This window comes from Besnoitia besnoiti, chromosome XIII (assembly GCF_002563875.1).
Source record: "Besnoitia besnoiti strain Bb-Ger1 chromosome XIII, whole genome shotgun sequence".
Taxonomy (NCBI): Eukaryota; Apicomplexa; class Conoidasida; order Eucoccidiorida; family Sarcocystidae; genus Besnoitia; species Besnoitia besnoiti.
This window is the reverse complement of record NC_042368.1, coordinates 43,571-68,124: the sequence shown is the minus strand read 5'-3', so window position 1 is coordinate 68,124 and position 24,554 is coordinate 43,571. Positions and strand designations below refer to the sequence as shown.

General features: G+C 61.0%; 2 protein-coding genes across 2 annotated transcripts; both read right to left on the bottom strand.

Annotated features, from left to right (window-relative positions):
- Positions 1–262: 262 nt before the first annotated feature.
- On the bottom strand, positions 263–16,930 carry BESB_029800 (uncharacterized protein; the record flags this gene model as incomplete). Its single annotated transcript, XM_029361648.1, has 17 exons — positions 263–625; positions 1,220–1,870; positions 2,350–2,442; positions 2,889–3,041; positions 3,733–3,843; positions 4,086–4,194; positions 4,366–5,655; positions 5,897–6,120; positions 6,782–7,067; positions 7,526–8,008; positions 8,374–8,620; positions 9,046–9,220; positions 9,564–9,653; positions 10,044–10,271; positions 10,724–11,159; positions 11,740–14,179; positions 15,106–16,930. The coding sequence occupies 17 exons, from the start codon at positions 16,928–16,930 to the stop codon at positions 263–265; spliced, it is 9,204 nt and encodes a 3,067-aa protein (XP_029215115.1).
- Positions 16,931–19,915: 2,985 nt separating this feature from the next.
- Positions 19,916–24,284, bottom strand: BESB_029790 (uncharacterized protein; the record flags this gene model as incomplete). Its single annotated transcript, XM_029361647.1, has 6 exons — positions 19,916–20,083; positions 21,146–21,398; positions 21,950–22,300; positions 22,996–23,060; positions 23,305–23,366; positions 24,182–24,284. The coding sequence occupies 6 exons, from the start codon at positions 24,282–24,284 to the stop codon at positions 19,916–19,918; spliced, it is 1,002 nt and encodes a 333-aa protein (XP_029215114.1).
- Positions 24,285–24,554: the final 270 nt, after the last annotated feature.

The window sequence follows — 24,554 nt, the reverse complement described above, 5'->3', positions numbered from 1 at the left end:
TAATCGATGGAATGAAGCACTCAGGCACTTTCGCCTTCCATACCTGTCAGCGTTACTCACATACAAACAGCTGATCACCATCGTCCGCTCTTGTCACCATCCCGCGCTCCCGACCCCCTCCGCTGTCCCCCCCGTGCCCGCGCGGCAAGGCGATAGGACAGTCACGCGCCGTTGACTTTCTAAGGTCCATTGCTGCTCTTTCCTCGCTCGCGCAATCTCCACAGTGCATGTCCCGCGCCCCCTCTCTTGGATTTCCATACCATCACAACACAGCATAACCTGCGGCGGTGGAGCCTCCCATCCCCTGGGCATCGTCGCCCTGCGCAGGTGCCTCGCCGAAGATGATGGCTTCGCAATCGCAGACGACGGCCTTCTGTTCTTCGAATTTCTGCCGCACAGTCTCTTCCAGATTTGTCGCTCGCTCGCGCAGCCAGGCGCTCGGTGAGTTTGGCGGATTGAACAGGAAGCAGTTCATCACAATCAGGTGGATGTCCGCCAAGAACTGCTCCCCCGACGAATACTCTCTCTGCTTGCACTTTGACGCGACTTTCTGCAGCCACATTGGGTTCGCAATCACCTTGTAGTAGTTCGGCGCGTAGCGCTCGTCGACGCGCTGCCAGAAGGGCTGCACTCGCACAGCAAAACGCAGGCGACGGTGAACATGACAAAATCGGGCGCAGACCATCAGCCAGAATCCCGAGTGTGTGACGGGGTGAGAAAACAGCTTTACCCGAGGAAAGCGCGCGATGCGTTACTGGAGACAGAGGACATCACTGAACGGACACACTTCTGCTCTCGTGCGCACGAGTCTTAGTGAGCGGCGACCACACACACAGAAACCATTGGGCCGCGTTAGTCTGAATGCGGTCACCTCGGTACTCCAGTACCTGCTTCGCGACGTGTGTGCAAATCGTGCCCGATACACTGTGCAGTGGAAGACCGCAGATGTGCGCGCGTGGAGGCTGGAGCGCGGCGTCGCGCGGGCATCCAGGGGCGTGTACTGTGACCTCTTTGTAAAACAGCTGTTGACATAAATAAGCTACAGTACGATTTTATATTTGTTACGTGACGAGCGGTGTGTTTAAGACTAGTTTATATTGCGCTCATTTTGATATGTTGTTATTAAACGAAGCTGTATTGTGCTAGCGTGGTTTCCCCGAAGTGTGTTTTTCTCAAAAGAGCGAAGGGCAATGCATTCGTCGCGGCGCGACCCACTGACCTTGAAGATCTGTTGTTGGAGGACGACGTTGACGATTCTTGCGAGCGCGATATTGAGTTCGTCGACGGCTGCTCTCCGGCTCCGTCCGGGGGCCCAGCGTCCGCCTTCTTCGTCTTCTTCGTCCTCCTCCAAGTCCTCTTCTTCGTCCTCTTCGTCTGCGCCTGCGCGGCTCGCGCGGCCTCGGCCGCCTCCTCCTCCTCCGCCGCCCTGGCCTCGCTTGCGCGAGGCCTTCCTTCGCCCCTGCGCGCCTGCACGGTGACTCTCCGTGCCGCTCACGACGCTCCGCGCGCCTCCGCGCCGTCGCGTGGCGTACGACACCACGGAGGAAGCGCCGTCGTTCAAAAAATCCTCGTCGTCGTCGTCCCACGCGGCGCCGCGGTGGGCGCCTGCTGCTGCGTGCCGCCCACCGCGGCCGCCGCGCCCCCCGCGCGCCGGCGTCCCCGCCGTGCCCGCGTAGGGCAGCAGCGTCGACCCGTTCCCGGTGTGGCCTCCGTTCACCTCGCTCTCGTTTTCCCGACCCTCGCTGGCGTACAAACCCATCAGCAACAAGTCCTCCTCAAGCTGCTGGTTGTCCTTCCGCCGCTTCTTCAACGGCGGCGGAGGCGTCGTCGCCGCCGCCGGACGCTTCGGCCCGTTGTACAGCGGGCAGTTCTACACACGAGGAAGGAGACACAGACAGAGAGCAAATCCAGCGGCGCACGCAAAAGATGTCCTCAGAAAAATGCGGCGCAGGCGGACACAGAAAGAACCCAAGGAGCGTTCTGTAGTGCAAACCCGCCTGGCCTTCGAACGCAGTCCGATTCACGCACGCACGCACCCTAAACTCATAAACGCGTATAGATACGTATGTGATATATATGCACTGTTGCACGCGGAGCCAGGCGACCGCGAAGGGTGCGATGTCGGACCAGTGCACCAAGGGGAAAAACGACCAAGCAGCCAAGCGAAGGAACTCGTGCGTGGAAACCTCTACATAGCACGAGCGACAGGTAAACTGAATCTCTAGGGGCGACCCGAAGACAGTGACACCAGACTCGCCCCGTCGGCCGCTTCGAACTGCGGCTAACTCTCCACGTCCGAACACTTGCCGCAGCGAGACAAGGAAAGCTCTTGCAGCCCCCTCAACTCACCACATTGGAGGCGATGTGGCCCGGCTGGCCACATGCTCGGCACACACGCTTGCCGGCGAGAGCTTCTTTGCTCCTCGTCGACGCGAGCATCCGCTGAGAAGAACGCAGACATCACTCGCGACAGCCGCCGTCTATCGCCACCGCTTGCGACGCCACCCGAAGCTTCGACGACTGCCAGACACTCGCCATATGCGTCCTCGCAAGCACGCACACACTTATGCATCCGTATATACATATATATACATATATATTCACGTATATATATATACAGGAGAGGAGATCTACGGCTTTGGGGCGCCTGCGTGAAAAAGCGCCGGGAGTTGGTCAGAGGCCGCCACCGACGAATTGCGACAGGCCTCTCGGCCCGCTGTCTCTTCCGCGGCAGCCGTCCCATCGACACTCGTCTCGCCGAAGTCGAGTCTCGTGACGGGGGTCTGTCTGCCAGACGCCACTGCTCAGGTCTGCCGCGCCGGCGCATCCCTGCAGCGAGGATAGTCCTTATCTGCGGCAGTGAATTCTGCGATCCACAGAAAACCTACCGCGCGCGTGTCCTCGAGTCTCCGCGTGCGCCACTGGATAAATTCTTTAATGTTTTTTTCTCCGTAGATCAAGATAACCCGCTCCGTGCCGAACGGCTCCCCGGCCTGCTGGCGGAAGCGGCGGATCCACCGCAGGCAGGGAACTGCTTGAACCTGCAAAGGAAAACGAGTGGCGCAGTCACAGAACAGGGCTAGCCGCAAGCTTACACCATGAAAAACTCAGGCGAACATCGAGCAACTGCAAAATGCATCTGACTCCGGCCACACGAACCAGACGCGGGCCGCCGACGAACAGCGAGGTAAAACAGAGAAGTCACTAGAGCGTGTATTTATTATGTATACAAATACATACTTATTCATACACATACACACAACAAGCATGCGGATATACGAAGACAGACGCAGAACGGGGCGGCTGAAGACGCCGAAAGCAGCAGGTATTCACACACGTATATGTCGGCAACACCAGCAACCGCAGAAGAAAAAGAGTACGCTCACGACGGAATTGAGGGCGAACTGTGGCAGAAACGCGGTTCCTCCGCTCCAGTGCGAGACTGCCACACGCTCCTCCCTCTCCACGGACAGAATTCTTTATCAGTCTTTATAGGTAGGTACAAATATGCATGGATGATATGTGTTTAGAGCGATCGTCGTAGTCTGGACGAGCCGTACGCATGAGCGAAAGCCACCAAACCAAGATCTGGCGCGGAGTTTCGCAGCCGAGACCTTTCAGGGCTGCATCTCCGTGATGTATTTCTACGCGAATACAGCAGGTACATGCGAAAGACGGAGGGCGTATCAAGAGACGGTTTGCGAGTCTGGCGCTGAAAATAGAAAAACCCACCTTCATATCGGCGCGCTGCTGCTCTTCGGCTGTCAGCGGTTTGGCGGCTCGCGCCTCCTGGCGCTGCCGAAGCACCTGCAGCTCTCGTCGCTCGAGTTCGTCTTCGTCGGCCTGCAGAGAAAATGGACGCACAGATTCAGGCGAGAATCGCGGGTTTCGAGAGGCACAGGCGGCACGCAGGACGGCGCAGAAAGGGGGAGAAGGATGAGGCCGGTGGAGGGAAGACTGCCGACGTGAAAAACCTTAAACCGCGAGATGTGAGAGACGAGAGGACATGAGCAGAGAGAAGGCGCAACGCGGGGAGGGTGAGAAGGCGACCAGCGCGAGATCAAAGTGTAGGTGCGCACGCTGACCTCCTTTTCCTCTTCTTCTCCATCGAGCGCAGCCAGCAGAGCGTCTTCCACGCCTCGCTCCTGGCCGTCAGGCGCGGCGTTACCGGCGCCCGCACCTCCCGCTCCGCTGCTGCCGGCAATGGCTGCAGTGGCGCTGCCCTGCTGGATTCCAGCGCCCTTGTTTTTTCCGTCTTCTTCGTCCTTCTTGGCCTTCCTTCTGCCAGTTTTTCTCTTCCCCACGGGGACCTTCTTCGCAGCCCCAATGTCTCCGTCGGGACCCGCTGCGTCGCTGCCCGCTGACTGCCCGTCGACCACCTGCGCCTGCGCGTCTGCTGGGCCCTGGCCGTCGCGTTCCGCCCTGTCTCCAGCGCCGGGTTCTTCTTTCTCTTCCTCTTCTTCCTCCGTGTCTGTGATGGCAGGGAAGTCCGCCTCGAGCGCGCGTTTCTGTCTCTGGAGGATGCCGACGAGGCGCTCGTCGTACTCCTCAGCTCGCAGCCGGCCGCCCTTGCTCAGGAGCAGACTCTTGTTCTTCTTCGCGTCCTCGTCCTCGTCTTGGTCGTTCTCTCCCCCCGGCGGCGCAAAGTCCGCGCTGCCGAAGCCGTCGCGGTACTGGCGCACGAGTGCAACCTGATCCCAGCGAGGCAGCGTGCGGATAACGGACTCCGAGAGGCCGTATTGAAGGAGCCTTCGCCGCAGCTCCTGCATCGACAGCTTCCGCAGATCTTCCCCGGTGCCTGCGACACCTCCACTCATCGCCCCGGGGCCCAGGTGCGCGCCCAGGAAGATGCCTCCCGGACCAAACGCACCGGCCATCGAGCGGGCGCCGTCCCGGGAGAACCCGCCACCGCGGCTCATCCCCGAGAGAAAGGAGAGGCCAGAGCGCTCGCGGTTCAGACGCTTGATCAGCGAAATGCCCTCGCCACGCCCACCCGAGGGATCGCCGAAGCCGGTCAGCATGAACTGCGCGCTGCCCTTGTTTGTCAGGACGTCTTTGCACTCCTTCGTCAGGTTCCACGGCGTCAGGAGCAGAAGTTCTTCGATGAAGCGGACTAAGTGCCCGTACCGCTTCCCGATTCGACTCTCCGCGTACGCTGTGCAGACGCTCACGAGCGCGGCGCTCGCGCGCTGGCAAGCCTCGTTGATCTCCTTCAGCGCTTGTGCGCGGACTGCGTTCTTCGCGCCGTCGTCGGAGCCGGCAGCGGGCAGCCGGGCCTCCGCCTGCTGGCGGAACTTCAGCTCGATTTCCTTCATGCGCTTCTTCGCGGCGACCACTTTCTCCTGCGCGTGGCGCTCCTCCTTCTCGATGAACTGCGCGACGCCAGACAGGCCGTCCGCCGATGTCAGTGTCATGATGCCAATTGCTTTCAGCCGGTACAGCGCGGCGTGGGCCGCCTCGAGGCAGCAAATCACCTCCGGGCGAATGATGGAACGCAGCGCAGCGTCGTCCAGGCGCGGCAGACGATGCGGCGCGATCGGCGAGAGCAGCTTCAGCATCTGCGTCACTTCCTTCTCAATCACCGGCGGACAGAACCGCTGCTTTACCAAGTCCTTAATCCGCTTCATGTCCGTCACGTTGCGCTCCGCCGCCAGCCTGCACGCACACGCGCACACACGGGCTTGCCGCTCCCCATGCACTGCGGCAGACGCATTTCCGCGAGGCGCATTCCTAGACCGAAGAGCCACAGACCAGACAGAGTTCTGCGCGTGGAGGGCGGGTGCGCGTCTCTCTGCTCCCCTGCGGATGGCCGCGCAACCGTGAGCCTTGACGCAAGCTCCAAGTGGCAGTGGCTGGACCGAGGCTGCCTGCTGCTCGAGAGCCTGTCGTCTCTCACCGAAGTGCCCACGCCTTGGCGTGCAGCTTCCGGTCGTCCAGGTGCTTCTTTGAGTTGGGCGCCTGAACCTCCATGCGCGGCTCGCACTGGCCGACTGTGTAGACGCCGCAGTTGCCGGGGCTGCCGAGGACCGTGAGGCTCTCCAAGCCGCCAGACGCGCGGAAGAGCCACGCGCCCCCGTCGCCCTTCTCGGGAGGCGGATACAGCAGGGGCCGAAGGAAGACCTGTGCGAGCGAGGCGAAAAAGCGACAGTGACAGCAAACGCCATCGACACAGAACGAGGCACGCAGCGGGGCTGCGCGATGGAGGGAAAGCGGGGGACGACGCTGCGGCTGTGCGAAGGAGCCACATGACGGCCGGCACGGGGCGTCAACAGTGACGAAAGGCGCCGAAAGAACGACCCAGCTGCACGATACAGTTTCCAGCCAGAGGACAGCATGCATGTGCACGAGGCACCAAGCTGGCAAGGGAGGGGAGACACACGGAAACGAAGAACCAGAAGGAGCAGACAAACATAAGGGAAGCACGGCGGACTGTTCCCCCTCTCTGCTGCAGGCAAAGAAGCGAGGCAGCGCAGAAGCAGACGAGTGAGCACTAGCCGCACGCGTGCCCAGAGCCTGCAAGCGCCAAGAAACGCGAGAAGATACCCGGTGCACATGGCTGCGCAGGACGTAAGCACCGAAACGAACAGATCGGCGAATATTCGGCGACATGGCACAGACGGGCGCGGCACCCCCACAAAGGCGTCTGGACGGCTCCAAAGAAGCAGCGGAACCCAACGAGGCAGACAAGAATGCACATACTCGTGGATAGCCGAGCTACCCATCGGGCGCAGCAGCTCAGAAAGGCGAGGCAACTGAGGCGGACCGGTGAACGCGAACGTACCTTCCATCGGTCTTTGGCTTTCGTCCGCACGAGAATAAAGTCCGTATCGCGGTAGTCGTGGAACCGGACGTCGCGCTTCAGTGGAGCCGCAGGCGTCGACGGGTGCACATACACCGGCGCCTTCAGCAGAGGACTCTCGACCACAGCTTGGCCCTGTCCACGCGCCAGAGGCAGGCGAGTCCCGAAAAGAATGATCTTCGCATCGTCCTGCTGCAGGCGCAACTCGCCGAACGGCCCTAGACGTCCCTTCGCCTGCCGCTCGGCGAGCTGCAGCTGCTCCTGTCGACTGCGTTTGCACGCACCAGAAAAGAAGGAAGGCGCGTTAAATGAACAGAGACAAATGACACGGAAACCACGCCAAGAGCCCGATCCAGCCCGCACATACACACAGATGCACGCAAGTGTGCGGATATACGGCCCACAAGAAGCCGATCCGTGTATTCCGTGTAGACTACCTTCATGAATGCGACTATCCAAGTGTGTGAGGTACCACTAAACCCATTTCTGTACTGCACTTTATATTACCTTCTGTAGGTCGCATTCGAATTGTATTACACGCTCCTTTATTTACATTTAGAAGATGTCCATGGGAGATCTCGACACAGCGACACGCAAAAACGTGTACATACAGTGCGGACGGAGGGAGCGTGTGTTGAGGAATAAAAGTCACACGGTGGAGGACCCTGTTCCGCTCGCCGTGGGGCGCCAGCGTCGGCTTGCTGCATCCGGCGACGGCGACTTTACCCGAGGTCGGCATTCGGCGGCGAGGGAGGGAAGAAGTGCCGCGTTATGCGCACAGCCATGCCAGGGTTGTGCATGAGCAGCGGCTGCTGCTCCATGTACTCGAAGACGGCGATGGGCGCGTCGTCGCGCAGGGAGAGGTCCTGCGCAGTGTAGAAGTGGTTCACCAGATGAATCTGTTCGCGGTCGCCGTCGTCCTCCGGCCCGCCTCCGTGCGAGTCCTCCACGGCGCCTTCGACGGAGGCGCGGGCCTTCGCGCCGACGGCGTTGCCGCGCTCGTCCTTGTCGCCTGCGCCCCCCCCTGACGCGTCGCCCTTCAGCCCCTTCCCCCGCCGCGACGTCCCAGACAGGAGCGACGAGCGCTCATCGTCGCCGTCCACGTGTCGAGAATCTGCGTCGCGGAAGCCGCTCTCCAGCGCTCGCCCCGACGCGCTGCCGTATAGCTCCTCGCGCAGCCGCCGCATCACTTCGCTCGGCTCCGGCGGGCTGAACACACACACAGTCGCCCACATGGGGGAGGCGCGGGGGCGCATGGGAGCGATGCGGGCGCGGACCGCCGCTGCTGCGCTTGGCGAGGCGACGGAGAGCGCGTGGCGCACGAGGTTACGCGCCGCTGGGACAGGAAGGGCGAAAAAGAAGATGAAAAAAACACATCGGCTGGAGAAAGGGCCGGCCCCGCCCATGAAGCGGCGCAAACTGCCACGCACAGGAGAGCCGCGCCCGCTCAGAACGCCTGAGGATGCTCCAGCTGGGTCTGAATTGGCACACATCGCTGCGCCGAGGGCTGGCTAGGCTGCCGCGATACGATCGACGCGTGGAGAGAGAAATCGGGAGACTCTCGGCGGACCTACAGGACAATCCACGGTGTTCTGTCCGCGCTTTGGGAGCCCGTCGTCCTCCCTCGGCGATCTTCTCGCGAGTAGTGGCTGGAGACCAAGGAGCCCACGTCGCCGAAGGGGCCTCGCAGCGCAGACACGAGTCCGGCGCGAAAGTCGGGTCGGTGGAAGCGCAGCATCGCCAAACGGCCGCGCCTGCCAGCCACCGGATGCACACCCTGAAGCTGGAAGGCGATCTTCGTGTGGATCAGCGGGATGCCGCCTGAACAAGACAAAGCGCGACAAACGCCCCGAATCCGCCGCAGAACCCTGAACCCCGCAGACGATCGTCAGCAGCCTGGAGAGGGCGCGCCCCGCGCCCGCAAGGAAAAACAGGCGAAGGCCGCCAGACCAGTTGCAGCAGTGAGTAAGCCACGAAAGTCTGCGAAGTTCACAGCGACTGCTGTCGGAGAGGGTCATGTTGAAAAGCGTGCAGAAGGGCTCTGGAAGCAACAAAACGTGCGTTCACACGACACTCGTGACAGGGGACACCAGACGGGGACTAAACTACATACCGATACGTGCAGCGACACATAGATCCCACGGCACACGGAGATGGATCTGCATGAGGGTGGCCTGCCGCCAAAGGAAGACAGCGCATATCTACACGTCGAGGCAGGCGCTGGTTTGTGTGCGCAGAGCGAGTACCTCGACTTCCTTGGTCTTTGCCTCGGCAGTGAAGCCTCCTGGTCTCTTGGAACGCGTCGAACGAAGTGTTGAGTCTCTGCAGCACGTTGCCAGACTTCTCTTTAAGCGAAAACTCGCCCAGAGTGACCACGAACTCCTGTAGCGGGCTGCGCGCCTTGGAAGACCGCGTCTCTTGCTAAGGCACCGTGCAGGAACAAACCACAGGGAACGCGGACGGGCTCAGTCGAGATCGGCTGCATGCACCGCGTCCACGACCCACACATCCCACACAGGCCACGCACAGGGCACAAAAGACGTCAAAGCGGCGCAGTGCCTGCACAGTCCACGAGGCCGGCATCGGGAAACCTTGAGGCCAATGGAAGGCTCCCCATGGAGCTGCGCACGCATTTGGAAAGATACACTTGGCTCTGCAGGGAAGTGTGTGGAGCGGGGGTGAAGAACGGTCGGGCAACGTCTCCTGCCTACGAAAGTCAAGAAATCGGATGCATACCCCACTTCAGGAAGAAGCGAGGCCTTACTTCGGCTGCCGCCATCGCGTGGAGCTCCAGCGCGCTTTTGCCTTGCTTGACGAGCTCGATGCGCTTCTGTTTGTCCAGCTTCAGCACTTCCTGCAAGAGGAGAACGTCAGAAAAAGATAAGATGGGGACCGCACATATACACGCACAGAAAACATGGCAACGACCGAGGATAGCAGCGTTCAGCGTGCCTGTGCCCTGGGGGCACAGGCACGCTGTTGTGCGTTCGCTGCCACAGGCCACCCCATGCACGCCAACAAGCATAACCTGAATACACACTCAGCTACACGCATATCTATATGTATTCCTATATTTGTATATTTACGCGGCGGGAGGTAAGTTTGTGTGTGTGCACATGTTGGTGCACACGTAGGTGTACGTATACAGATATATATATATATATGAATCTGAAACTGCGCTGCCGTGCGTCTCGTTTCGTTCCCTCTGTCTGCCGTCGCGTTTCATGCGGAGGCCATTTCGCACCTGTTTGGCTTTCCTCCTCAGCCGAAGAGCAGCGGTCCGCGAGACGCCCGCGAGCGCCGCATCTGACTCGAAGAAGGCCCCCGCGGCTGCGACCGCCGCGGCCACTGCGGCGCTCGTCCCTCCAGCGGCCAGAGCGGAGGACGCAGACGAAGCAGCAGCCACAGGGCCGCCTGCGGCGGCGAGGGCAGACACGCTGCCGCCTGCGGCAGGTTCGTCTTCGTCCTCCTCCTGAATGGAAGACGGAAGAAAGCGTGGAAGAAAGAGAGAGGTAAGTGCGCAAGGTCCACGCAGGACACGGAACGAAGCCGAGGTGAGACTGTGGGAGGTGACAGAAACGCATGCTGTTTTCACACCGGACCTGAAGTTGTGAACAAAGGGCTCTTCGCTGAAACTGATGCGCCCAGTAGGAGCAAACCGTACAACGATGAATGACGTCCACCTGTGCATCTAGGCTGAGGCTATCGGTTAGATATTTTCCGCTCTACATATAAACGCTAGCCTCGCGTATAAGCTGCGCGTCGTGTCGCAGTTCAGTTCACGAACCAAACTCTTGCGGAGACCGCCCCCAGCACCCTGCAGATGCGTCAGGTGAAGGCGAATGCGCTAGCGGCATCGGCGAGCGCTTCGGCCACAAAAGAAGTAGCGGGCAAGAGACTCGTGGATCCAAGCCGGGCTCTCACATGTGAAGGCTTTTCGGGGAGCTCCTCATTTAGTCGGAACAGGAGATCGTCGTTCATGTCGAAGAAGACGCACGAGAGAATGGCCTCTTTTTCGCACTGGAATGCAGACTGCCTCTGTTTTTCCTTCGCGAAGAAAGCCGCAGTGCCCCGGCTCTCCCGCTTCCGGCCTTCCTCGCTGCGCATGAGCTCGTCGCCCGCGTCGCCGCCATGCGCCTCGCGTTCCGCGTCAAGCGCGAGGACAGGAGAGGCGGCGCAGGGGAGGCAATCGACTTCCTCGATCGGCGGCGAAGATCCCGGCCGCGAGGCAGCGAACGCGGATGGCGGCAAGACGAAGGACGCCGAAAGAAACAGGAAGAGGAAGCGCTCGGACTGCTGCTGAAGGCGAAGCGGCGCGTCGAAAGGAGCCACCGAGGAAAAAACTGAAGCAGCCGTCGACCTGCACAAGCACGCAGACAGCGAACGCCGGACGCTAAGCCATGTACGCTGACAGAGACAGGGTGCAAAAAAACCCCAAGGTGACAGCCCTCATGGCCGTCGCGCCGCCTACTCTTCAACCCACTCTTCAACCCAGCCCTAAACCCTAAACAGTGCCACTTCCGTTCCACGTGCGCACGGACGAGAGGCCACCGAGCGCCGGCGCCGCGCGCCGCGCACCTGCCTTGCAAGCGCCACGAAGAGCTGAGAACCGCTCAAACCTGCCTTCCGGGCTACCCTCTCCGCCGCCCCCCTCCCCCCCGCGCACGCTCACAAAAATGCACACGACAGCCGTACGCGCGAAGAAAGGCACAGCTCGGTCGCTGTAGACGGCAAAGCTTCTTTTCGCCTTGGTTGCCGCAGAACGAGATCAACGATACGTTCAAACCACGTTGGCACACGCCGAGTTAGCGCTCTACAAAGAAGCAACATGCACCTCCCTGTGGAAAATTACGTCATGGAAAGACCACGTTTGGAGGAGCACCTCCAGGCTGTGAAATCTATGAAAGTGGAATCAGCGGTCTAAGCAGTTGTTTCCTCACCCGCAACCCTGTCCTCCGGCCATGCCCGTTGCGTCAGGCTTTCCGATCATTTTTTCGAGGTGCGCTTCAGCGGCCCTCAGCATTTCTGTTCGCTCGGAGAAGAGCGCGACTTCTTCCTCTTCGACAGTGAGAGCTGCAGCGGTCGCCGCACTGGAGATCGCCGCGAGTTCCTCCTCCTCCAAGCTGCCTTCGGGGGTCTGCTGGTGCAGGAGACGCGCGCGCGCCTTCTCTCTCGCCTTGCTTGCGGCGTCTTTGGCGGCACAGGCGGCCGCCACGGCCAGAGCCTCGGATTCCTTCTTCTTCCAGTGAAGCAGGCGGTGGACGCGAGTCATGTCGCACTCCAGCGTGCCCTCGACTTCCCCCCAGAGCGGCTCGCGCAGCACCGTGGGGAACAAGCCGCGGGCTTCGCCCGCAGCGCCGCCAATCTCGTCCTCCGCTGCGTGTACCGCAGACGAAAGGCCCGACAGAGCCTGAGGCCCGCCGGCAGCTAAACCCGCAGAGCCTCCCGCCGCCGCGATCTGCGCCGCGCCCGACACCCCGCCGGGCCCGCCGGCCACCGCCGTCCCCAAGTCGGCCCCTGCGCCGGCCGCAAGAGCGCCGCCGCCTCCTACGCCTCCAATCGGCGTTCCGCCGACGCCCGCCGGGCCCTGAGCGGCCGCGGCCCCGCCAACAGCCGCGGGTACGCCTGCTCCGCCCGCGGCAGGAACCCCGCCGACGGCAGACGCTGCAGACGCATCTGTGGGGGAGGAGGCGTCACGCGAGCCAGCAGGGTGCAGCAGACCCTGCTCCGCGTGGCCCGGCGGCTGCCCGTGTGCCTCCTCCATATCTGCATCGTCGAACTCGAATTCATCGTCTAAGTCGGCGCGAGCAGAAGTGGACTGGAGTGCAGGCAGAGAGGCTGCGGCAGCCGTGTGGGCCGTCGGCGACGTGGCGAGTGAGCCCTCGTCTTCCTGCACACTCGCAGACCTCGCGCGGAGTAGCGCGAGCGACTCTGCTCCTTCTGCCCCAGAAGCGCGCCTGCCGTCTCCGCGCGCGCTTGGCAAAGCCGCCGGTCTGAGCAGCGACGCGCCGCCGTCTGTGCAGCCGTTCTCCGCAGACAAAAGAGCGACGCTCCACGTTCCTCTCGTGGCGTCCGACGGGCCGGAGGCGTCCCCGCCCAAACCGGCCTCCTCGCCATTTGACGGGGCAAGATCCATGGAGCCCAGCGACCCCTCGTCGACAAAGAGGACGCCGTCTGCGTTCCGTCTCAAAACCCCCGAGATGCTCGCGGCGCCAGCCCCCGCGTCGTCAGCGGATAGGCCGAGCACTCCCTCTGCAGGCGCCAAGCCCGCAGGGCCCGCACCCTGAGACAGGGACGCGGTCGCCGCGGCGAGGGGGACGCCGGGAGGCGAGAGCGACGTTGAAGCCTCGACAGCACACGACGCCGCTTGCGCGCCGTCCCTCTCAGTGCGCAACGCGTCGCCGCCAGCTCCACTCTCTCCCTGCGCCCTGTGTGGCGGCCCGCCTTTCAACGGGCTTTCGCCGAGGGCCTTACACGGCATGTCGCTTCCTGGCTCGCGTTTCTGTCCGCCTTGCGTTTCGTCGGCGCAGCTGGCTGCGTCGTCCTCGGCCTCCACAGGTCCGCATTGCACTTCGCGCCACGCGCCGCCGTAGATGCACAGGCGACATCCGCAGGTGTCCGTACATCCCGGGAGCCGCCGGAGGCCCGCGCGGACCCCAGCAGCGGCGACCGCAGCTGCGGAGTCGGTGCAGCAGCACGAGGGAAAGCCGATGTCTCCCAGCGTCAGGGGCGAGTGGTCGCGTCGGATGAACAGGCGCTTGTTGGGCAAAATTTCATTCGCGTCGAAGAGTTGGGCGGGGGCGACCTGCGCGGAGCCGGGGGCGCCCGAGACGGCGAAGATAGGCTGCTGCTCAGCCAGCGCCTGCCGGTAGGCCTGCGCAACTTGCGCATATCTGTGAAACAGCGCGCGTCGCTTGACTTTCCAGGCGTGGCGGACGACCGAGTTGTTCCCCCGCGGCGCCTGCAGGTGGTGCTGGAGCAGCTGCTGCTGCAGCTCGCGCAGCTTTAGCTGCAGCTGCCACATCTCCACGCGCCGCCGATATCGCCGGTCGGCCTCCGCGATCTCCGCCTCCGCCTGCTCCGTCAGGAGCCAGAAGGAGCACGCGGCGAGCCGCAGCGCGTTAAAGAGGCACTCCCACTCCCGCGCCAACGCAGGCACCAGAGGCGCCAACGCGAGGCGGGGCGACGCACCAGCCGCGGCGAGCAGAGAGAGCGGCGAGGCCGGCGCTGGCAGCGAGAACGGGTCGCGAAGGAGCGACGCGAGAAACGATGCACGCGCGCACGGCGACGGAGATATAGACGCTGGAAACACCGAAGCCGACGAGATGGCAGACATGGCTAGTGGGGGTGCGCCCAGGCACTCCAGGAGCGTCAGACACTCTGAAAAACAGCAGAGACCAAGAAGGCATTCAGGGCAAAAAGTCGGAACGAATTCGACGGGCTCGAAAAACACAGTGCGCAGAAACTCACAGCTTCTTAAAACCCCCTTTGATACATGCATGCGCGCATATACACACGCGGTGCGTGTAAGCGCAAATGTGCCTAGTATACACTTATAACATACGGGCGCACAGGCATCAGACAAGTCGCTCCGTCGACAGAAATGGCGACGTTGGCTGCCACGATTGCGACAGGAGAGCAGAAAGAAGGGCATGAGGACGCGAGCCGATACGCGAGGAAGCACGCCGGCGCTGACGAGAGCGCGCACATGAGTTTGCGAATTCCCCGAAGGCATGCGAGGGCTCCGTGCACATCACGGACGTGTGCAACACTGGAGTGCGCCGGAGTCGAACACAGACGCGGAACACGAGACAGCTCCCAGCATAATCAATAAAACGGTTTGTTAGGCCAACAAGATGCTTGAGACGTAAATCGGAATGCTAAAGGCGCTTAGACTGCTTGCAGACCCCCAGCCATTTTCAGTGTGAGGGGGCGTGGAGAGCTCGGTGGACGCCGACCCGGAGCTCGCATGAATATAAGAAGGCTCCGAAATCGGTCCCTGATAGCTCTACCCCAGCGACGTATCTATTCACGCAGAAGTCCACCACCAGTATGTGCGCCCTGACAGGCAGATTTTAGTAGATGTACGAGCATGCGCCCATGATTACACAGAGCAGAGGACTCCACAGAGTACGCGAGCCGTCGCCGTTGCCGCACCGCGATAAGGTTTGTGGTACTCCTTCATCAGACATAGCAGAGGTCAACGGACAGAAACCCTCCGCGGCACTTGGACTGCACGCCGCTTTTAGGTTGAGGAGCGGGATCAGACCAAAAACAAAGATCTGAAAAGGAAACACATTCTTTACCTGGTCGCCTGCGTCGCACTGCAAAGATTCCGCCATATTCTCGGAGGAGGTAGACTTGCTCGAGAGTCTCTTCGACCCAGCGGCTGCTTTTCGGTGAGGTTTCTGTCGCAGTCCGTCCTGCAGACTGCGAGCCTCTACAGAGCGCGAGCTCTGCTCCAGTGTGTGCTGCGCCTTCGCTGCGTTCTTGAGGCCCCCCCCTTCGCGTCTCCTTCTCTCTGTCTTCCACTGGCGTTGCAGCAGCTTCTTCCTTTCCTCCGGCTCTGGCCTCCTCGGCGCCTGCTTCCTCGTCGCTCGCGCCGCCATGGACACCATCGGCGCTCGCGCGGCTCGCTGCGACCGCGCGAAGGAGCCTTTTCTCGCCTCGAAAATAAGCTTCTGAGCAGGTCTTCCTCCACAAGTCTCGCTGGTCGATCTGCGCGACAACGAGGCCGCACCGAAGCTGATGGAAGTGCGAAGCTGACCCAGCAGAGCCGCCGCTCGCGGCAGAGGCCGTGGCTCCCTTTGCACTCGTGTATACCGCACTCTTGGAGGCCGCCGGGCGACGAGGAGATGCGGCGCTGAGCGAGGAAGCCGCGTGCGACGCAGCGCCTTTGCTTGCCCACGCCTTGTAGCTCGACGACGCATGGACTGCGGGATACAGCAAATCCAGCAGTTCTTGCGACGTGAACGGCGACGAGGAGACAGAGGGAGGCGGCGTTCGAGACACTGGCTGGCCGCTAGCTTCTTCGGGCGCAGAACGCACGAGCGAAGCACCCGAGGCCGCAGAGGCTGCGGAGGGAACGCGAGGCGACGAGGGCGGCGGCAGTGCCGACCGCGCCGCCGAAGCGGAGAAGGCGGGGATTGTTGACAGCGGAGACGAAGACGACGGCGCAGCGCTATCCTGGGTCGCAGGGCAGTCGGACATGGGCCGCTGCGCCGACAAAGGGTCCGCAGCGGAGAACGGCGGCCAGGTCGGGGACGAGGAAGCAGCGGCGGCAGCGTGCGAGTAGGCATCCAGCCCGTCCGCAGCCGCCGACATCGCCGCGGCCCCGATTTGCTCGGGCGAGAGCGGCCGCCGGGGACCAGAGAGATTCGAGAGGTAGCTTTGGCAGTGAAAAGAGGAAGGCGTAGACGGAGCGGGCATGGAAGAGACGCGCCGCGTCTCGACAAACGTCTGGCTGGCGTCTGGCGGCTGCGGCGGCGCTGCATAAAGGGGGTTGCGCGCTGCACCGGGGTTAGCGAAGCCGCCAGCAAGCCTTTCTGCGTCAGAAAACGAGACCGCAGACCCCGGATGGTCGGCCCCCCCCGCCGGCCTGTGAGGCACGTCTTTCGGGGGGGCAGACACCCCCGCGGGAGCGAGCCCTCCTGCCGAAGTTTTTGACTCTCCCAGACCCGCTCCCCGCGCAATAGGGAGGTCGCCGGCGGGCGCGAACGCGGAGAAAGGCCGCCTCGCTGCGTTGGAGGACCCGACGTGCTGAGCGGCCGCGGCGGCGAGGAAGGAGTTGGCGAAAGAAAACGAGGGAGGATACGAAGAAGACGCGAACGAGGACGCGCCAAATTGGGGGGGAGGCGCGGACGTTGGGAAGAAGGGAGGCATGTTCGCTGAGGCCGCCGAGACGGGGGGAAAGTGGGCTGGCGCCCCCCCGCGGCAGGCAGGCCGGCGGCAGGGGGGGAAAACGACGGTCCGCAGGAAGCCGAGAACGACGAGGCCGACGCCGACCCCCTCAAAGAGGCTGGGTTGCCTTGTTTGTTGTCCGCTGATGGCGGGACTCCGTGCGGGCGGTCTGCGCTCATCTCGGCTAGCAGTCAAGAAGGCACGGGGGGACGAGGGAAACCGGCGGCGCATAAGCTGGATACGGAATCATGCCGGCTTCATGCAAGAGAGCCGCGCATGCACACGCTGAATCTTCTCTTCTCGGCGGCCGTAACCGCCGCGTCGGAGGTCGCCTGTGCGGGTTGTCTGGTGTTCATTCCGCGGTGAATTCGCATTTCCGGTGAACCCGCGGGCCTCGCTGTCTGACGCAGTCAAGCGCGAGGAGACGAGGTGATCGAGCGCGCATGCCGCCGGCAACGCAGGTCGACCCCCCTCAACGGGCTGCTCAGCATCACTGATCGAGGTCAAAAGGCAGAAAGGAAGAGAGCCAAGTTCCGCGGCGGCCTCTTTTCAAACTGAGGAGCATCTCGGGGTGCCCGTAGACCCAGCCAGGCACAGATGCAGACGAAAAGGACCAGATTGAAGCCCGCAGGAGACACCAACAAGAGAGCACCATGAAAGTACCGAAAGTGTAGTGAACAAAACAGAGAACCGTGCGTCGATGTGATGCTGCCACGTCATACGCGGCCGAGCAACTGTTCGCTCCCTTTTCTGTCGGATTCGGATCGCATGCGGCCGTTAACACAAAGGCGTCCGACGCTTCTCGCGATGATCGGCAAAACAACCACGACTTGGTACGGTCAAGACTACGGGAAAATACAGAGGATGACACAGCGGCCAGCAGACTTTGAGACTTGTCGCAAATTTAGCGCTGCGAAGGCGAACCTCGTAGAGGAGGCCGAGTCGCTCCTCCAGTGAACCTGATGTTCAGCGCATGCGTCCACCAAGACAAGATCCTGATTCAATCCATTGGTAAACGACGCTCAAAATCTGCATTCACCGAGCGCTTGGTGGATGTTCAAACCGCACAGGTCACACATGAGTCTGGAGTCTGACGGGCGCCGTTTTATTATACGAGCTGCACACGCCTCGCATCGTTTCACCTGCGTGCCGGGCGCGTGTGGCTTCCAACTTCCAGTTAGTTCCTCGACTCGAGCCGCGGAGCCCGTCACGCTTGGGGGATCCACTGCTGCACAAAAGTCTCTGGCATAGCTGTCCTTCTCTGTTAGATTCTGTCAAGCTTCGACTGGGACGCCCGCTGCCTTCGTCGCAGCCGGAGGTCGATTCCGGTTTTTGGTCGGCATTCAGGCGGGTATCCGCGGCTACCAGCCACGCTCTCCAGTTCATGAGCGTTTCTCGAGCCTGCCGCCGGCCACCTCGTACGGCTGTGCGTCTGGCTTTTGGACACGAGCGTTCCTGCGCCACTGCGTCTCAGGGCTATGGTATCGTGAGAACCTATCGCGTCACACGGCGAGTGTCAGCTCAGCATCTTCATGTAGAATTCCTTCTGTCATCCGCAAGAACTCATTGCCTCAGGTTTTTGCATTTGGAGGTGTCTCACTAGACCAAGTTGCTCTGCTGGCTTGGCGGGCGAGCGCTCAATGCCTACGGCGAAGTCTGCGGAGCCCCATGTCAATGATCACGGCCGCCCCCTGCTACATATTCTGCCGTGTCACGCGGCTACTGCAGAGAGAATTTGAGGTCTCGCCGCGGTGGAGCTCAATGTCTTGTTCGCTGACTGCATCCAGCCGTATCGGGTGATGGCAGGCTCCCTTGTGCGTGAAGGGAATTTGCTCTCTCACCGTTACCGCCACGCTGAACTCTCTGGCTGGTTCTAACACGTCCCAGCGTTGCGATGCGAAGGTCTCGATTTTACTGGAGCACGATTTATTCACAACTTCTTGCGTCAACCGTGTGTGTGCTCCCGATATGCGTGACGTGGAAACAAAGCTTTATCTCAGAAGCCGCGTGGCACCGCACTGAAAAGAACATGAGAACGAAACGTAGCCATCCGGTGCATGCTTACGTCCCCTTCGTGACGTCGGGCAAACATGCGAGCAGGTAGAGCCAGTTGCTCCGCGACGGTAAAATAGAGAGCCGCCACTTCAGAGCGCGCGGCGATCAGCTGTGAAAAAAAGCAGCGGGTCGCCAAGAACCGGCCGCTCGAAGGCGTTCTTTCGTTGCTGACGTCTAAACACCGGATACAGAGAAGCATTTGCGCATACATTATTGTGAAGCTTTTATCAAATTCAGTTACTGCTGGGAACTCGCGCACGACACTCCATGTTTCCTAAGGGAAATGAACACGTGCCAATGTGAGACTCCTCTTTCTTGGGAGCGCTTAGGCTGAACAACACATTTTCGCTTCTCCCACGGGTAGGTGTTCTGTTCTCCACTGCGATGCAGGCCGCATACGATGAATCAATCTGTCGTACTCTCGTTGTGGCAGTATTATTCGACAGCTTTCACGCGAAGCAGCAGTCCTTTGCCGGTACCACATGGTTGGCAACTAGGCATTTGTCATATGGCTCTCGGTGTGGCCAGCCCACAAACCCTCCGCGAAGAGACCCGTCTTAAAGCGTGGCTAAAGAGACACGGCTTTTGGCTGCATTGAACGTGAAAAGTCGGGGCGAACGAGAAGGAGAGGGAGAACTCGCGCTGTTCGGCGGGAAGCGGCAGCAAAAGACACAGTTTCTGTGACTCAAAACACGTTCGCCAAGACGAGCAACCGGAGACGAAACGCCGAGGAAAAAGGCAACGTAGGCCGGTTCCCGATCTCTCTTGCGGAAGGACACACAGCTCCAGGGCAAAACTCAGATTGGGTTCTCAGTGGACGGGCTAATGGACACACATGGAAGTCCCCACGTTCGCAGGAGAATCCGGGATTCTGGAAGACAAACAGTGAGGTTCAGTGCCTTACAGGGGCGTTTGACTACAAAACGCGCGAATAATCCACCGTTTGAGGTGCCAGTCCTTGGACGACGGCTGCTTCAAGTTTCTCTTTGTATCCTCGGCCTCTATGAGCCACGAATATTTGTCGAAGTTATCCATCATACGCTGTGCAACCATGCTGCCTATCTTGCTGTGCGCATTCTCAGTTCCAAGGACTGCGTAACTTAGAGCGCGAAAGAAACAGCTTCCGTCGCCCACAGGTGAGTGAACCCGAGCAACCACACACTAGGCGAACGGCAAATATGGCCCCGCCTCGGTCATCGGAGAGGCTTTGATTTTTTCCCCAAGTCGTAAAGCAAGCTGGTCCCGGTCTAATGGAGTCAGGGGGATGAAGGGCAGCTGATCCGCGGGGAGCGCACCAGCTGGAAAGTCAGAGGGCAAGGCCAACGCCGCCTGCAAACGCCCGCACGCGACACGCGGCAAGAAGGCATCGCCCACTCAAAACTAAATCTGTTCCACTGCGCACCGTGCCAGTACTACAGATCCGAGCCACCCCGTGGTTTCGCCCCATAGCAGCGGCGATACAACGACACCCAACGAGTGCCGTACTGCTGCTACGAGCAGGGCGAACTCGTAAACTCACCGACGCCCTGGACGGTTACGGTTAAGACGCCACGAGCAGAGTTCCGTATGCAGACTCTCTAGCAAGCGTACATAAACCTCCGCTGCGTCAGCGGCGCACGCGCTCCGCCATGCGCTCGACGCAGTTGCTGGTCGACCGAGCACAGCGCGTCCGCCAGCAAACGCCGTCGCTCACTTCCCTTGAATGGGCATCGGGGCGCAAGGTGAGGAGTCTCCCCTGCTGAGGGCAGAGAGGCAAGCCTGCGACGGGGACGCAGCTCCCGCTGGGCCCCTTAAAAGCTCCCGAAAGACCATTTGTGGACGCGCGCTGGAGACCCCCCGTGGCGAACTTCCCTGGAGGTCTGCCAGGTGGACTCTGTCTGGCCTTGTGCCAGCAAAAACGACGCCGAGACGAGAGTCTACGACGTCGAACCCGCGTCCGCTGAAACAGCGCGTTACCAGTTTGAACAAGCGACGGCTGACTCGGTAGGGCGGCAGGGAAGCAGACTCGCCCGTCGAGCCCACAGCGTGGCGGACCGCGCCCTACCCTGGAGGCAACACAAACACAACTCCCCGAAAGCGCCTCCGGGGACCCCAGGAAGCAGGGGGCCCACAGTCGCACACGCGCGTCTTCAAAAACACACACGCGGGGATATCCCGCATTTACCGTGCGCGGTGGCAGTAAATAAACACGCCTGTGTCGACATAACGCCACACCAGCGACACGCCGCAACCCTGCCCAGAAGCGTCAGTCCCCCGAAACAACACTGGGTCTCCCAGCCTGCAGACGCCGCTTTCCGACGGGCTACAAATGCACAACGCACTGCAGTCACTTGCCAACTTTCGCGCCCGCGCCAGTTGGGCCCTGTCCCTTACTACGGAGAGTGTTCCTACAAATGTACCAGCAATCTGCACGATCGTGATCGTTCGAAGGCAAGATTCACACGCACCGGCAGTGCTGGTCAGCGAACTGAATTCCGTCTCTGAGTCACCAGCTCCAGCAGCTGCTTCGTCTTGATCTTTGCCCGAGGCCTTTAGCGTGTCAACTGTGTTCGAAGACGGTGGCGTGGAGTCTTTGACTGACGATGTCTGCTTGTCACCTTCCTCTGCCGGCGCAGGCTTGGGCAGCTGATCGGCTGGCGATCCCCTGAGACGACAAACGTTGAACACATCCAGGGGCACGTGAGCAGGAAGAAACATAAACCGGACGGTCATTCTGTATGGACTCCGACGCTGAGCCCAGCCAGTGCACACACATGTCCATATACACACCAGACCTTGAAGAAGCATGCGGCTCACACCAGCGTACCATACGCGCGCCAACGGGCACCGGCACAGCTTTAGTGTGGACGCACGTGCATGCGGTGTGTCAAGCAGCGTACCCTTCGGGAAAAAATCACACCGTTCTGATGAGAACTGTGTCAGCTTTGCAGATGACACCAAGTCTCATAGCCGGAGGACGACGGGCGTGGTCTCATCTGTGCTCCGTGGCTCTGCTGCGCAAATTCCCCCTCTGGCGACAAGTAGCGCCGTGAGAAGACTGACATATCAGTTTTGCTGCAACAGCGGTCCATCCGTTCCCAGGTTTCTCAGTTCGTCAACTGCCTGTCCTGGCTGGCACCCCATCGAAGTTCTGGTTCTATCTGCTTAGCGAGAGGTCTCTACCGAAGTTGAGGGCATGCCAAACGCGCAACTTACGTTTTGGGATTGCTTCCAGGCGTCGCAGAACCAGAGCTGGAAGGGGCGTGCGCTGCAGCGCTGACACTGGATGTGGCGGCGGCCGCTCCATGCTCCTGCAGATAGGCACGTACAATACGCAAGGCGCAACCCACGATGAGAGTCCCCGCGCACGCAAATGTCATCCAGTGCCGCCCATCGAGCAGCAAGTCAATCAGCACAATTAACGCAGGCGATGGTTCTAGCGCATCTTTCCTACTACAATGCAGATGAACAGGCGCCGGATGCGCCTTCTCTTGGCACCTGAGAAGACGTTGCCCATGGCCGCCGAGACTTCTGCCACTTTGCTGCTCCAAGAGCTTCACTTCGTGTCTGCCAGAGTCACGCAGACAGAGAGCGCTCGCCTGTCACGCACGCGCTCGGACCATGATTTTGGAAGGCTCCGCAATCCAGGACTCAATGCAGGTTGAACCACTGCAGCTCCGCAGACAGTGGCAACAAGTGTCGCGGGTGCACGTCCACATCTCGAAAACCTCAGTGTCGCGTGGGAAATATGGAGAGGCAGCCACAGCTGCCCGCACCCACTGCCGTGGCGCTGCCTCACACACCTAGTTACCGCATACGCTATCATACCCCACTCGGTTGAAACAACGCCGCAAATGACCACCACCCGATCCCCTTTTGCCCAGTGTCATACCGCATGTTTCTGAGAAAGCCGAATCCGAGTCGAGACGCACACTATGATACGTCGCTGCCTAGCTGCGCCAGGCGCCTCTACGATGTTCCCTCGATGAGACCTTCAGCTACGGAGTTGAAGCTGCCTGCCAGTTCAGGAACGTTTCTAGTGGCCGTGGATTGCGCAGAAACCGGCGCGCACGCACGTTTCCCCCAGAGCGTTGCAGTTGCTCACAGGGTCTTGTGCCTGCCGCCTCCGCACCTGTTTAACGCCAAAAGCTGTGCACGCCAGTACGAACTAGCCACTCGATTTGCTGGTGAAGCCGCGACATACGACATGGCTACCGCACGACAGAACCGCCGGTGCGTGCTCTGCTGAGGACCCTATGAACTGACGTACGCGACTACGTCCAATGTCGTCGACGGCGCTGCCTCGTCCGCCGCAGGGCTGCCCATCCTGCTGTTCAACCGCACACAGCCACACCATCGTCTGCAACACTCACGATTACTCTACTCGCCTCCTCCCCTGTCGCGGACAGAGCGAACAGCTACCTCAATCGCAACACCGATCCGCAGCTTTCCGCAGCGCGGGAAACACAACCCGAACGCCGCGTCAGTCTTCCCCCGACTGGCAACCGTTCTCTTCATGCCACACTCAGCTTGTTGCCCAGCACAGTTTGTCCTACGTTGAGACCGCGTACCCCCAAACCCATCCGCGTCGCGCGCGTCGCCTCATGCCCGCTCATCATCGCTTCTGCGTTCTCTAACACGGCAGTTGGTACACGGCAAAATTGCAGAAAAACAAGGCACACCATAGCCGTGCATAGGGCAGTGTGCTGTGCGAGTTCTATGAGAGCGGTAGACGGAGGCGGAACACCGAGCACACATTGGAGAGTAAAAGTGCACGATCTGCGTCGCAAGCCTCCGCACGCTCCACGCGCACCACACCTCCAAAGGTAAACGCGCGTCACGGTGTAATCCAGGGCTGGTCGGCGCCTCCGGAGCCCGACACAGCCTCCGCAGTATCCTTCAGCGCCTCGTTTCCCCAAGCGCTGATGAAAGGCCACGAGTACGGGAACAGAGACACACACGTCTTGGCCCCCTCACTTCACACCGTCTACTACAGCCCACCCCGGATTATGGACCTGCTGCAGTCTATCCGCACGCTCGGCAGCGCACAAGCCGAAGAGCGTGGATTTGTTGTTTGCATCGTCTAGCTGGGCACAGCCTACGTGCTTTTTCTGCCCGACACCGCAGAATATCCGCCATTCCTTACAAATGCCTGTTGCGGGATCGAACCTGTCTGGCTGTCGACAGGACCTCGATCGCAAAAAACGTGCGACACCACTGAAGCAGCTGTCCGACGCACGACACTCACAACGTGTGTGCGAGTCCACTACGCCAGCTACGCGACCGCCGACTCGATCGCAGCACCACTTCACTCTCCGCCGCACGGATTCATCGGCGCCCCGCCCCCCCCCCCCCCCCCCCCCCCAGCTCCCACTACGATTGCCTGACGGCAGACTACGCAGCAAGCATGCGGCTGAATGCACTGCCGCTGCCATCGCTCTCCGTCACCTTTGTCCCAGTTCTCTTGTTGCGCCGCCGCTAGTGCCTGGGTTTCAGGGGACGCGGGCAGCACGGGCGATCGCTGGGCAGCGACCTGCTGCCTTTGCTCCATGCAGAGAGTCACGCTCGCGCAAGGAGGAGTGCCACAGAACGCCAGGAGCGGTACTGTGGCTGGGCGACGGACGGAATTCCTTCACGATGGAGTAGCCGCACGTGCGGTAGACTAGGAGACACGCCGGTTTACACTTCTAGCCGCCTCACTGCCAACGCAGCAAACGCTCAAGCACTTGAGTCAACGTAGAACGCCTTGCACCACACAAGGGAAGTATCACGATATACCGGGAGGGGCTTCAACAGCGCTGCTGCACGTCTCGGGCATCAG